Genomic DNA, 13,841 nt, shown 5'->3' on the forward strand with positions numbered 1-13,841 from the left:
CACCTTAAACCACTTCACACCACTCAGACAGGCCATCGCCTCTCTGGCCCTCAGGGCCATATTCTGGTCACTGACAGTGCGCCTCTTCAATGCAATATAATCCACACACACGCTGCCTACGTCTTCCACGGCTTCAGGGGCCAGTCACCGCAACCTCTCTCTCTCCGAGGTGTCTTCAGCAGTCAACTCCCCTCCCTCGTGGTATTTCGCAGCGTCCACTAAAAGGGTCTCCCCCTCAGATATTTCCCCCAGGCCGTACCACCACTGGCTCTTGTTTGAATTCGGTATCAGCCCAATGCTGCTGCACACGTCCGCACAAGCAGCTCGAAACTCTGGGTGCATCGACAATGCCTCCAAACAGCGCTCACCCGCCTCCTCCGGGCAGGCCCCCAAGCGCACCAGCAGGATATTGGTTCTCTCCAAATCTGAAACGCTGCCCGTCTGAACAGTATCCGGACACATCAGCATTAACGATTCATGAACCTCAGTCTCCTCCACATTTGCCTCTAAGAACTCCATTTTCACTGACCAACAACCGTCGTCTGGATAATCACTGGCACTGGTACCCCGAATCTCCAGTGTCCTCAATGTCGTCAACGGTAAATGCTTCCAATAACGGTTATGAAACAAACTGTACAGCAACTTAACTGGCGCCCCGGTGCCGAGGATGGCTTTAACTTGACTTCCATCCATCCGTAACAACACCTGTGCGCTTGGTCCCTCTAAGCCTTCAGGAATAGGGTCTGCTCCTTTCGGGAGTTCCTTGGTACATTGCTGGGAACGTGCTCCCCCAGAGACCCCAAGCCGTTCCCCCACTGGGCCTCCTCTAAGTTTCCCAACACCTCTCGAATCAACGGAACAACTGATCCCCTTGACAGATCCCCTTTGCACCACAAGCAATTTATCTGCCCCCTAGGCAAAAAGGGATACCCTAAAAACTTCCCACCAATCTCCTGCCACGGATATGATAAGCCCCCCAGCTGCGGCATTTGACTTCCAGTCAAACCACACGCATTTTCCCACACTTTCCCAGAACTGGCAGCGGTCACTTTGAGGTAATTGCGCCCGACAGTTCTAACAAAGTCACCAGCCCGTCCCTGTCGCTTTTCCTCAGCCAAGCACTGCCACTCACCCAACAACTGAGAGGTCCGCTCCGCCCACGCTTCCGCCCCTTTAGGGCTGGACATTATTCCAACAACTGGGCGGAGCTCACCACTGCTGAAACATCCCAACCTGTCACTCCTCACTCTCCAAACAGTGCGGACAACCCATGGTCCCACCACCATTTCGTCAGCACTAGTTGGAACTCGAACAACGACCTCGAGGCTAACAACAGCAGCCACCCCACCCAACACACACACCGCGATAACCAGCAATCACACCCCCACAAAGGCACACCAGCTCTTCGCCGCAGACACAATTTAAAGAGGGTGATCACACAGCTTCCACAGAAATCAATCCCGGACGAGCACCCCACAATGTAACCCCCTGGGTCGCCTCAGGCTTGCTCAGCTCATTTCGTCTAGGGGGAGCAGCCTTCGGCCCCGCCAAACTGGGTAATCAGCTGGTGTGGATGCTGTGTGATGTCCCCGCCTCGCCCAAAAACAGACAGTACACCATATGCGATTAAATGAGTACAATTTATAAAGGTTACTATAACTAAGTGATTAATAAAGATACAGTATATATGAAGAGAAAATTAAAGAAAAGGCGCCAAACTTATCAAAGTCCAAACCACTTCGTGCACAGCCGTTGGAGCTCAATTTCTGAAGTCTTCTGGCCACCATTCGATCCCCTCCGAACTCCTCGACTCGCAGCTCAGGACCCTCCGAACTCTTCGGACTCTCCAAACAGCTCAGGACCCTCCGAGTGGTCAACCAAGCACATCTAGCTTCATTCCCCCGCCCCCCCTCGGAGAATCTCCCGGCCTCGGACCCCCCTTTGGGGTCCGATCCTCGCCCAGCTTAGAGCATTGCGTCCTCTCTCTCGACCCCCTCGCGCCGATCTGCCCAAAAGCCCGTCAACAAAAGCTTACAGACTCAGAAGAAAGAACATTAATCCCCATTTGGTTTACAAAGGAATACCATTCTCGGTATCAGTAAATTAGCATTCCTGCTAGTTAACAAAAAGAAACCCTTTCCCAACAGTAACAAAGAAAAAAGAAGAAACCCCCTTTACACACAGTACCGTAGTAATTTTATGTATTACACTGTACTGCTGATGCAAAAAAAACAAATTTCATGACGTGTGAGTGACGATAAACCTGATTCTGACATAGGTCTCTGTCGTGGGAAGGGGAGAGGGGAACAGTACTGTACGTTGCTACAGCATCAGCCATTATTACTGCTTCTGTCTCCCATTGACGACGGGATACACTCTCACGAATGGGCTGGAGGCAACTGAGGCGCACAGGGAGATTCAGTCCCTACCGTGTGTCAGAGAAGCTGCCATGTTTCTGGCTGTGGCTTAGAGAGGGAAGACTACAAAGAAGAGTGATTTTCACTAAGTACCTGGTAACGCAAAGACCCTGCCAGGGTCAAGGCTTGAGTTCAAAGTCCCGTGATCATTGGAGGCCCGATGTCTGGGCCAGGGATTGGAAGTGGGAGGTCCGGTGGCTGCAGGTCTGAGGCCAAAGGACTGGTGGCCCGGAGGGGTCTGTCTCTGTGCGTGGGTGGGTGGTAGGATGGGAAAGGCGTTTGTTTTGCTTTTGATATATTTTGTTCTTGTTGCTGCTGCTTGTGTTGTTTTGCCGAACATCGTGGGCATGCTAAGTGGGCACCAGAACACCAGCTGCCCTCAGCACATCCTTGGGTTGTGTTGATTGTTAATGCAAATGATGTACCTTGAATCGGAATCTGATAGCACCTCCGATGTTGGTCATGGTCCATTAGCTGCAAGCTGTAACTTTCTGGATTTGGGTGCAATGGATGTTCAAAGTGTAAGAAATAGCAGTGGAAATGCACTTAGTGGCCGCTCCTGTACCTAATAAAGTGGCCACTGCGTGTATGTCCGTGGTCTTCTGCTGCTGTAGCCCATCCGCTTCAGGCTCTGACATGTTCTGCGTTCAGAGGCGCTCTTCTGCACACCAGTGTTGTAACGCGTGGTTCTTTGAGTTACTGTCACCTTCCTGTCAGCTTCTACCAGTATGGCCATTGTCCTTTAACTTCTCTCATTAACAAAGTGCGTTCACCCGCAGAACTGCCACTCACTGGATTTTTAAAAAATGTTTTTCGCGCCATCCTCTGTAAGCTCAAGCGACTTGTGCTTGAAAATCCCAGGAGATCAACGGTTTCTGAGATACTCAAACCACCCCGTCTGGCACCAACAATCATTCCACAGTCAAAGTCATTTAGATCACATTCCTTCCCCATTCTGAAGTTTGGTCATGCTTGACCATGTCTGCATGCTTTTATGCACTGAGTTGCTGCCACATGATCGAATGATGAGATACCTGCATCAATGAGCAGGTGTACAGGTGCATCTGGCAAAGAGGACACTGTGCGTAGATTCAAGGGAATTCCTTTAGCGTGGTTACTACAGCTCAGAAAATCACATTGTAATTAGATCTTCAACACATGGGAGAATTACAGGAGTGATGTTTCTACCCCAGCAGCCTCAAATTCTTGACTTTGTCTGAAAGACTTGTAGCTGGAAATAGCTCACAACAAGTATGGGCCAGGGTAGGTTGAAATAACGTGTATGTGAATGTGCTGAGAATGAGGTGACAATGATTTTTTTAAATTTTCTAACCCCAGGTGGTACCTGAAGATGCTGCAGTGCTGCAGGTGTAAGCAGTGGTTCCACGAAGCCTGCACTCAGTGCCTGAGTGAGTCCATGATGTTCGGAGACAGGTCTGATCGCTTTCATGGAGTAAATTATCTGGGGAGGGGAGCGGAAGCCATGTTGTCCCTTCACCGACTGCAGGGTATTAACAGAACTCTAGTACCTCGAGTTCAATCCTGACCTCCGGTGCTGTCTGTGTGGAGCTTGGGTGCACCTACAGAGAACTTGCAGAGGAGTAGCAAGATGGAAGCGCAAGGGAATGCAAATGGCGGAATCTGGAGCAACACAGAGGATGCTGGAGGGTCAGGCAGCATCTGTGGGGGGGAACAGACAGTCGACGTCTCAACCTCCCCCTCTGTGATTTCGGCTGCCCTCCTCTTTGACCTCACTCTTGTCCACGAAGTGTGACAACCCGTCCATTTCCCTCCACAGATGCTGCCTAACTCACTGAGTTCCTCCAGCATCTTGTGCGTTACTCCAGGTTCCAGCATCTGCTGTCTCTTGTGACTCCAGCATGTTTTAGACTGTGGAGTAAACCTGGGGGGCAAAAAACAGATTTACTGGGAGAGCAAGCAAACTCTACATACAGTACTGTGCAAAAGTCTTAGGCACATACATATAGCCAGGGTGCCTAAGAACTTTGCACAGTACTATAGTAATTTTATGTATTGCACTGTACTGTTACTGTGAACAAAGACAAATTTCACAACATATCAGAATCAGAATCAGACTTTAATCGCCAAGTACCTGTGCACATACAAGGAATTTACTTCCGGCAGATGTTGTCTCTCTGCTCATAACAATAATAATGATAAATATAAATGAAAATATAGATTATACATACAAGTAGTGCAATCCAAGTAATAGTTAGCCGACAGTTAACCGGCAGTTAACTGTTCAGCAAAGTGACCACAGTAGGGAAAAAACTTCTCCAGTGCCTATTAGTCTTAGTCTGGAGGGATCTGAAGCGCCTACCAGACGGAAGCAGTTCAAACAGTCCGTGCGCAGGATGGAAGGAGTGATAAAAAAAAATGTGAGGGGTGATAAACCTGATTCTGATATGGGTCTCATTTGTGAGCTGAGAGCGGGAAGAGGGTGAGGAGAGGGGAATCGTGGTTGGGAGAGTGGGAAGCACTGAAGACATTCTGGAATGATGAAACAATTGTTTGGAATCAAATGACCTTGCTTGGTATGTCAGGGATGGGCGTGTCTTGCACCTGCGCCACCCCCACCCTTGGAACTCCTTCTCTGCCACCTGACCCACACCCTCCCGTGGCGCTCCACCCTTGCCATTCCCAACATCCTTTGCTCCTGCTAGGTTTACAAACTTGCTCTCCGCTCCACATTGACAACTACAGTACTGTGCAAAAGTCTTGGGCAAAAGTCCTGGCTATATATCTGTGCCTAAGACTTTTGCACAGTACTGTGGATAACACAGGAGGTCAGCATTGAACTCTGGTCCCGATATTACCAATGTTTGATTACTTGTTCTAATCTCCAAGGTAATAAACAATGTACTTCATCCTCTGCTGAAGAAGTGTGGAGTGAAATCCTGAAGCAGAACACAACACATCAGTAATTACAATCTGAAAACTTTTGTTAAGTTTTGTTTTTATGTTTGACCTAAGCCTGATAGGGGTAAAGCTAACTCTCTTAAATACCAAAGTGCACTCTTAAAACTGAAGGCCCCAAAGCTGGGATGAAACTTTTGAACCAATGCAGTACAGACGGATTTTATGGTATGTCTGTATTTGCGTGCATGTGCTGTGGGACAGATTTACGACTGGTATAAGAGTTGACAGAGGAATCTGTCGTTGTACTCAGCTTCATGGGGTTCATTCTTCCTGAAATTCTCCCAATCCTGTTAAATCCTTTGAACTTACAGGCCAGTCTTCGCAAAATAACATTTGTGTTGTTTACATTCTGCGAGTTGGTCAGCGAACTCGGCTCCAGGATTTCCTTCAGCCATAATTTCCCATTAACCAGCACAAGTAATAACACAAATATTCTGTTTTGTCTTTGTTTTAGATTTTATTTGTTTGTGTGTTCCGTGTGCAATAAAGGACCTGAATATATCAAGCGCCTGCCCCTCAGATGGTAAGATATTCAAACAAAGTTTTAAAAATGAACTTTAATATCATCAAAATGTATAATTGTCCCACATATACTTACAGCTAATATATTAAGTTATAGAGCAGGGAAAGAGGCCCTTTGGGTCAACTTGTCTCTGTCTACCCTGAGCTGCAGTCGTATGGCTCCTAGCCCAATTGCTTCACAGCACCATTGAGCATTGACCGGGGTTCGAGTCCCGTCACTGTCTGTGAGTTTGTACATTCTCCCTGTGACCGCATGGCTTTCCTCTGGGCGCTCCAGTTGCCTCCCACAGTCCGCGAAGGTGTATGCTCAGGGTTAGTGAGTTGTGGGCATGCTCTGTTGGTGCCATAAGCACGGCAACGTTCGCGAGCTGCCCCCAGCACGATCTTCGGACTGTGTTGGTTGTTGATGCAAGCAATGTATTGCGCTCTCTGTTCTGATGGTACATGTGTCAAATAAAGCTAATCTTTAACTAGTCCCTTTTGCCTATGATTGGCCCATACCCCTATGAACCTTTTTAAAAAATTTATCCATGTACCTGTCTAAATGTCATTCAAGCGTTGTAATTGCACCTCTACAGTTTCTCTGGCAGCTCACTCCATATAGTTGTCACCCTCTGTATGTAAATCTTTTTCCCTGGGTCCTTTCAAAACCTTCCCCCCATCACTGAATATCCATGCCCTCTCGCTTTAGACTCTCTTACCCAGAGAGGGAGACTGTGACCTTTCACTTTATCTATGGCCTTTTATAAAAGTTAACCATTGTATATACTTTTTATAAGTCACCCCTTCCTCCAAGAGGAACACAACTTTGTTGTTGGGCTTGGAGGCTTCCTTGCATCAATGATCCTGAGAGCTGTTGGCTGGAATCAGGGCTTTATGCTTTGGCCCTTGGTAGGGTCACCATGCCAATTGGGTCAAAGGGTAGAGGTCAGACTAAAAGTGGTCCACTGGTCCTCCAGGTTTGGGGGTTCAGCTCAGGGCTAACAACCCTAACTGGTAAAACAAAATTGTTACAGAAGCAGCAATGAAGAATCTTTTTGTACAGATGGAGAGAGAGGACCTTCATTGCTGCTCTAAAAGTCATTTCAACATTCCAGCTCACAGTAGGGTAACAACATCCATAAATTTCACATGAATATTACAGTGCAGGGAACTGTATGGTCATGCACTTTGCTAGGAATAAATACATAGACTATTTTCTAAATGGGGAGTGAATTCCAAAATCGGGGGTTGCAAACAGACCTGGCAGTCCTCGTGCAAAATTCTCGAAAGGTTAACTTGCACGTTGAGTCGGTAGTAAGGAAGGTGATGCAATGTTAGCATTCACTTTGAAAACACCAGAATATAAAAGCTAAGATGTAACACTGAGACTTTATAAGGCTTTGGTCAGACTGCACTGGAGTATTGTGAGCGGTTTTGGGCCCCTTATTTAAGGAAGGATGTGCAGGTATTGCAGAGGGTCTAGAGGAGGTTTATGAGAATGAAAGGGTTAATCAATGAGAAGCATTTGATAGCTCTGAGCCTGTAGTCACTGGAATTTGGGAAAATGAGCGGGGATCTAATTGAAACCTATGAAACATTGTAAGGCCTGGACAGAGTGGAGGTGGAGAGGATGTTTCCAGTTGTGGGTGAATTCAGGGCCAGAAGCCACAGCCTCCGAATAGAAGGATGTCCGGTTAGAACAGAGATAAGGATGAATTTCTTTAGCCAGAGGCAGGTGAATCTGTGGAATTCATTGCCATGGACAGCTGTGGAAGCCAATCATTGGGTGTAGTTAAAGCAGAGGCTCATAGGTTCTTGATTAGTATGGCATCAAAATGGTTTGAGAGGGAAAATATATCAGCCATGATAGAATGGTGAGGCAGCTCTTTGAGGCTTCAATTAACATCCCGTTCTTTTGCTTCTAGGGTAGATGTTGTGCACCTTGTCTTATACAATTTAGGAGTCCGTGGCAAAAAGAAATATTTTGACTTTGAAGAAGAAATATTAATATTTATTAATCAAAACTGGTCAAGCCTCCAACTTGGAAAGGTAGGCGTGGTACTCCATAACTGTTTAGTTCAGAGTTAATTTATTATCAAAGTACATGTATGTCACCATCTTCAACTCTGAGATTCATTTTCTAGCGGGGCAATCACAGCAAAAATGAGAAACACAGAAGAACCAATAAAAGACCACACTGAGCAGGATGGACAAACAACCAGTGTGCAAAAAAAAAACCCCACAACTAACTGCAAATACAAAAAGAAAGAGAGTTGTGCAGAGGCACTGGAAAAGGTGACAACAGTGATCCCAAATGTAACAGGAATGACCACTGGGGAGAGATTAAAGTATTTCAAACTCCACAGACATTTTTCTGAGGGGCCTTCTCAAAACCCCAGCTGTAATCAAATTAAACGTCAGCACCTAGAACTGAATTTTATGCTATATGGGCGGTTTTTTAAAGACTTGTTAATTAAAGTCCCACCTATGATTAGATTAATTGTCCGTACTTGCACCAAATTTTCCCATTTTATTTCCAGTTCACAAACTCAACATGCTGGTTGGCAACAGAGTGTTCACTTCCCTTGAGTGAGTGGGGCAATGTTCAAGATTCAAACTTGTTTACTGTAGACAAGTGTAAACGAGAGCAAAATGATTGTTACTCCAGATCTGAGGCAGCATAAGCACAATAAACATAAAGAACACAATAAAACTGTTAAATATAAATACATAAGGTTAGCTTATATACATAGACTGATTGTACCAAATCTGTATATAAAGTGACGCTAGGCACAGGGGTGTCTGTACATAAAGTGACTGACAGGAAATGATAAACATTGGTGGTGGGGTGTGTGTGTATTTTAATGGTTTTAGCAGCCTGACTGCTGCTTTCAAATATTGAGAGCTCTAGTTAATAATGTTACCAAATGCAGGTCAAAACCATTATTGACTTATATTTTGCAAATAATGAAAAGCCTAGACAGAGTGGACATGAAGATAAGAGAGCCTGGGACCAGAGGGCATTGCCTTAGAATAGAGGGATGTCCATTAAGATCAGAGATGAGGTGGAATCTCTTTAGCCAGAGGATGGTGAATCTGTGAAATTCATTGCCACAGACCAAGTCACTGGGTATATTTAAAGTGGAGGTTGTTAGGTTCTTGATTGGTAAGGATGTCAAAGGTGACTGGGAAAAGGCTGGAGAATGGTGTTGAGAAGCCATGATGGAATGGTGGAACAGACTTGAAGGACTGAACAGCCATATTCTGCTCCTATGCCTTATGGTTTTATAGTCTTGTGGTATTTGCAGGAGTTTAAAGAACTGCAGGACACACTTCAGATCAGAGGCAGAGGACATATTGCTATTGAAATGTTGCAATCTTCTGCATTGAATAATTGGTTCTATTTCTCTCTAGCTGACTGAAACTGCGATGCTTGAACGAAAGCAACATCTCCTTGATGCGTTAAACAGCTATAAAAGCCGGTGAGACTTTATCTTGTTGTTTTACGAGTGAGTACAATAGAAGGCACATCTGTGTATCATGATTTCAGTTACACAAGATGCCTCCTGATATAAACAACGCCCAGGTGCATAGTCTATTAAATCACAGCTTTTCATCTTGGGCTTTGGTGTTCACAGCTGCCATCATTCGTGATTTCTCTATCTACAATACATGCATTTCGGTGTTTCTCGAAGTGCAAGCCTGCCTGCGAACCTCCAAGATGGATTAAAAAAATCCAGTCCTATGTGTTCACCCGCAAATCAAAAACCCTCCTCTTCACATCCATCAGTGTTAGGAGAGTGAATATTCAATATCACTATTACAGCAAGAATTATCCCAGGAAGAAGGTCCCAGCAACCTGTACTTGAAGGAGCAGCCTCCCAATGATACAATGGCTGCTATGTCTTCTGCTGTCAGATGTGTTATGGGTGACCACTCTAGATTAGACCTACAAATCACAAATGTAAAAGATTCTGCAGGTAAGACTAAAGAGCGGTCATTTTTGAGCTGAGGTCCTTCATCAGAATCCTGGCAGTCCTGTTGAAGGGTCTCGGCCCGATCGTCGACTCTTTATTCTCCTTGATAGATGCTGCCTGATCTGCTGAGTTCTCCGACATTTTATGTGTGTGTTACTCTCGATCTCTAGATTTCTGACCCGCAGAATCGCACGTGTCTAAGGTGCTGCGGGTGCTGGAAATACAGAGCAACGCACACAAAATGCTGGAGGAACTCCACAGGTCAGGCAGCTTCTATGGAGAGGAATAAACAGTTGACACTTTGGGCTGAGACCCTTCATCAGGACTGGAAAGGAAAGGGTGAAGAAGCCAGAACAAGGAGGTTGGGGGAGGGGAAGCAGAGTACAAAGTGGCAGATGAGAGGGTGGTGGGTGGAAGAGGGGATGAGTGGAAAAGGAGAGGAGAGTGGACCATGGGAGAAAGGGAAGGAGGACAGGCACCAGAAGATGATGATAGGCAGGTGAGGAGAATGGGCAGGAGGATAGACAGAATGCAAAATGGAGAAAAGAAAGGAGGAGGAGGAGAAATTACCAGAAGTTAGAAAAAGTGATGATCATGCCATCATTTTGGGAGGCTCAGCAGATGGAGTAAGTGTATAAGACCAGAATTAGGCCATTCTGCCCATTGAGTCTGCTCCACCGTTCCATCATGGCTGATCCCGGATTCCATGCAACCCCATACACCTGCCTTCTCACCATATCCTTTGACGCCCTGACCAATCAGGAAACAATCAACTTCTGCCTTAAATATACCCACGGACTTGGCTCCACCACAGTTTGTGGCAGAGCATTCCACAGATTTACTACTTTCTGGCCACAAAAACTCCTCCTTACTTCTTTTCTAAAGCCTCAGTTTTGCAGCTGTGCCCTCTAGTTCTGGATACCCCCACCACAGGAAACATCCTCTCCACACCCACCCTATCTAGTCTTTTCAATATTCATTAGGTTTCAGTGAGATTCCCCACCCCCCCCAACATTCTTCTAGATTCCCTTGAGTACAGGCCCAAAGCTGTCAAATGCTCCTCATATGTTAACCCCTTCATTCCTGGAATCATCCACGTGAACTTCCCCTGGACTCTCTCCAATGATAACACATCCTGTCTGAAATATGGGGTGCAGAACTGTTGACAGTATGCCAAGTGCAGTCTGACTAGTGTCTTATAAAGCTTCATTAATATCTCCTTGCTTTTATATTCTACTCCCCTTGAAATAAATGCCAATGTTGCATTTGCTGCCTTTACCACAGACTCAACCTGTAAATTAACCTTCTGGGAGTCTTGCACGAGGACTCCTAAGTCCCTCTGCACCTCTCATGTTTGAGCCTTCTGTCCATTTAGATAATAGTCCACACTATTGTTCCTTTTACCAAAATGCATTGTCATACATTTCCCAGCACTGTATTCCATCTGCCACTTTTTTGCCCATTCTTCTTCCAATTTGTCTTAAGTCCTGCGGCAATGACATTGTTTTCTCAGCACTACCCATCCCTCAACCTATCTTCATATCATCTGCAAAGTTTGCCACAAAGCCATCAATTCCATTATCTAAATCATTGACAAACAATGTGAAAAGTAGCGGTCCCAATACCAACCCCTGAGGAACACCACTAGTCACCAGTAGCCAACCAGAAAAGGCCCCTTTTAGTCCCACTGTGCCTGTCAGCCATTCTGTTATCCATGTCAATATCCTTCCTGTAACACTGTAGGATTTTGAAGCGTTGCACCTCCAATTTGATTAAATTTGCAGCATCTTCTGGGGGAAGCTAATGAGGGTGGGTGTTGTGTAAATTGGAAATGTCTGTCTGGAGTGCTGTTGGGTTAATGTTTGGTTTAAGTCAGTCCTGAGTTAAATGCACTATTGAGAAAGGTGTATCTGTCCACTGAAGGAAGCATTCTTCCCACTATCTCTTCAATGTGGAGGGTGTGGATTCTACCCAAGGCTGTTCATACTGTGTTTTCCTTCATCATTATTTTTAATTAAAAAGGTCAATACAGATAACATTCCTCATTGGTTATCAGCTAATCAATGGAACATTTGATGAAGGGATTACTGTAGTACTCCGCTGATCAATATTCTGCTGTAATAAGTTTACACAAGAGTAAAGAATTTCAGATTCTGACCATCGTTGGGAGTTTTATCTACATGTTAACTCGGAGACTGATGAGGAAGTGAGTTTAAAAGGATAAAAGTAGCTTTCCTCAGACATTGGAGCTTACGCTCAGTGGCCACTTTATTAGGTACACCTGCTCATTAATGTAAACATCTAATCAGCCAATCATGTGGCAGCAACTCAATGCATAAAAGCATGCAGACATGGTCAGGAGATTCAGTTGTTGTACAGACCAAACATCAGAAAGGGGAAGAAATGTGATCTAAGTTGACATTAATCGTGGAATCATTTTTGGTGCCAGATGGGGTGGTTTGAGTATCTCCTGAGGGTTCCACACACACAGAATGATGCAAAAAAACAAAAACATTCAGTGCGTGGCAGTTCTGTAAGTGAAAATGTCTTGTTAATGACGAGGGTCAGAGGAGGTTGACCAGACTGATTCAAGCTGACAGGAAGGCGACAGTAACTCAAGTAACCACACGTTACAACAGTGGTGTGCAGAAGAGCATCTCTGAATGCACAACATATCAAACCTTGAAGTGGATGGGCAGTAGAGGACCACAGATTAGGTACAAGAAGTACCTAATAAAATGGCCATTAAGAGTAACATTAAGATGAGAAAATCCTTTTACAAGTGCCAGTCAGACTCACTGCTACTAACCGTCACCTGTTCTGATCTTTTGTCCAAGCTGAGGACACTTCTACCAAAGCTGGCATTCATGGTAGATAATCCGATTGCTAACACACCCTTCCCTTCTCTGGGAGCAGCAATGCCAAAAGGGCTTTGGGCAACACAGTAGCGTAGTGGTTAGCACACTTTACAGTGCCAGCGACCCAGGTTCAATTCCTATCGCTGTCTGTAAGGAGTTTGTACATTCTCCCCATGACTGTGGGTTTCCTTCAGGTGCTCTGGTTTCCTCCCACAGATCAAAGACACACCAGTTGGTAGGTTAGTTGGTCATTGCAAAGAGTCCTGTGAATAGGCTAGGGTTAAATTAGGGGTTGCTGTGTGGAAGGACCTATTCCAGCTTGTCACTGGGAAGGCGGTGCTCATCACCCACCTCCACTCATGGGTGGATAGAGGTAGTTTTTGCAGTTAATAGTTGTGACAGAAATAGAGATTGCCCTATTGATATGGCTTGCAGTTCATGAAGTTGCCTTTGTCCTCTTCAGAGGGCGCTTGTCAGTGCTGGATCTTGAGTAGCTTGACCTGCTGCCTGCCTATCCCAGATATGGCTAATTGGACCTGCTAGACCAGGAAGGTGTACTTCCCCAAAATGATGGGAGGGCTGCCCCTGTGGATAGTAAGGCATGGCTGCAGGTCCTTTCTCCTAGATTGGGGTTCACGGCTTTTGTGGAAACTGGAGGAGGAAGACGAACGCCTTAAGTGGGAAACCTTTTTTTCCGTGTTGGAATTGGACTTCTGTCTGTAGTGTGTTCAGTCCAATCTTGCTGTCCAGTATTTGGCATCCATTCTACTCAGTTGCAGAGAACTTCATGAGTTTCCTCCATGTGAGAAGCCCGACTGAAACCTAGTTTTCAATCCCTCCATTGTCCTCTCTGCTGCTTAGCTCTGTAACTACCTTCTCTCCAAGGCAATTTTCCCCTTTCATTCTGCCCTCTTGGTCCTTCTTTCTCTCCCCCCACCCCCCCAAATCACCTCAGTCGAGACCTCCAACCCAAAGCTCACAAGTTCCATTTCCTGTTCGATCCTCCTTGTTACCTCACCTCTTCACTCAGCTTCAGATTAATTGCCTGACTATCTCCACATGTGGCTTGAGATCCATTTTTGTCTGAAGCTTGTGGGGTAAACTTTGCATGGTTTTCACCATGTTAAGGGTAATTTATAGCCAGT

At 45.6% G+C, this 13,841-nt stretch overlaps 1 protein-coding gene across 1 annotated transcript in view; it reads left to right on the plus strand.

Annotated features, from left to right (window-relative positions):
- Positions 1–13,841, plus strand: part of phf19 (PHD finger protein 19) — a 49,819-nt gene that overhangs the window by 25,812 nt on the left and 10,166 nt on the right. The window contains exons 7-10 of the mRNA XM_059993827.1: positions 3,756–3,851; positions 5,812–5,880; positions 7,787–7,910; positions 9,276–9,343. Coding sequence (XP_059849810.1) covers positions 3,756–3,851; positions 5,812–5,880; positions 7,787–7,910; positions 9,276–9,343 — 357 coding nt within the window. The remainder of the gene's footprint in view (positions 1–3,755; positions 3,852–5,811; positions 5,881–7,786; positions 7,911–9,275; positions 9,344–13,841) is intronic.

This window comes from Hypanus sabinus, chromosome 18, assembly GCF_030144855.1.
Source record: "Hypanus sabinus isolate sHypSab1 chromosome 18, sHypSab1.hap1, whole genome shotgun sequence".
NCBI classification, from domain to species: Eukaryota; Metazoa; Chordata; class Chondrichthyes; order Myliobatiformes; family Dasyatidae; genus Hypanus; species Hypanus sabinus.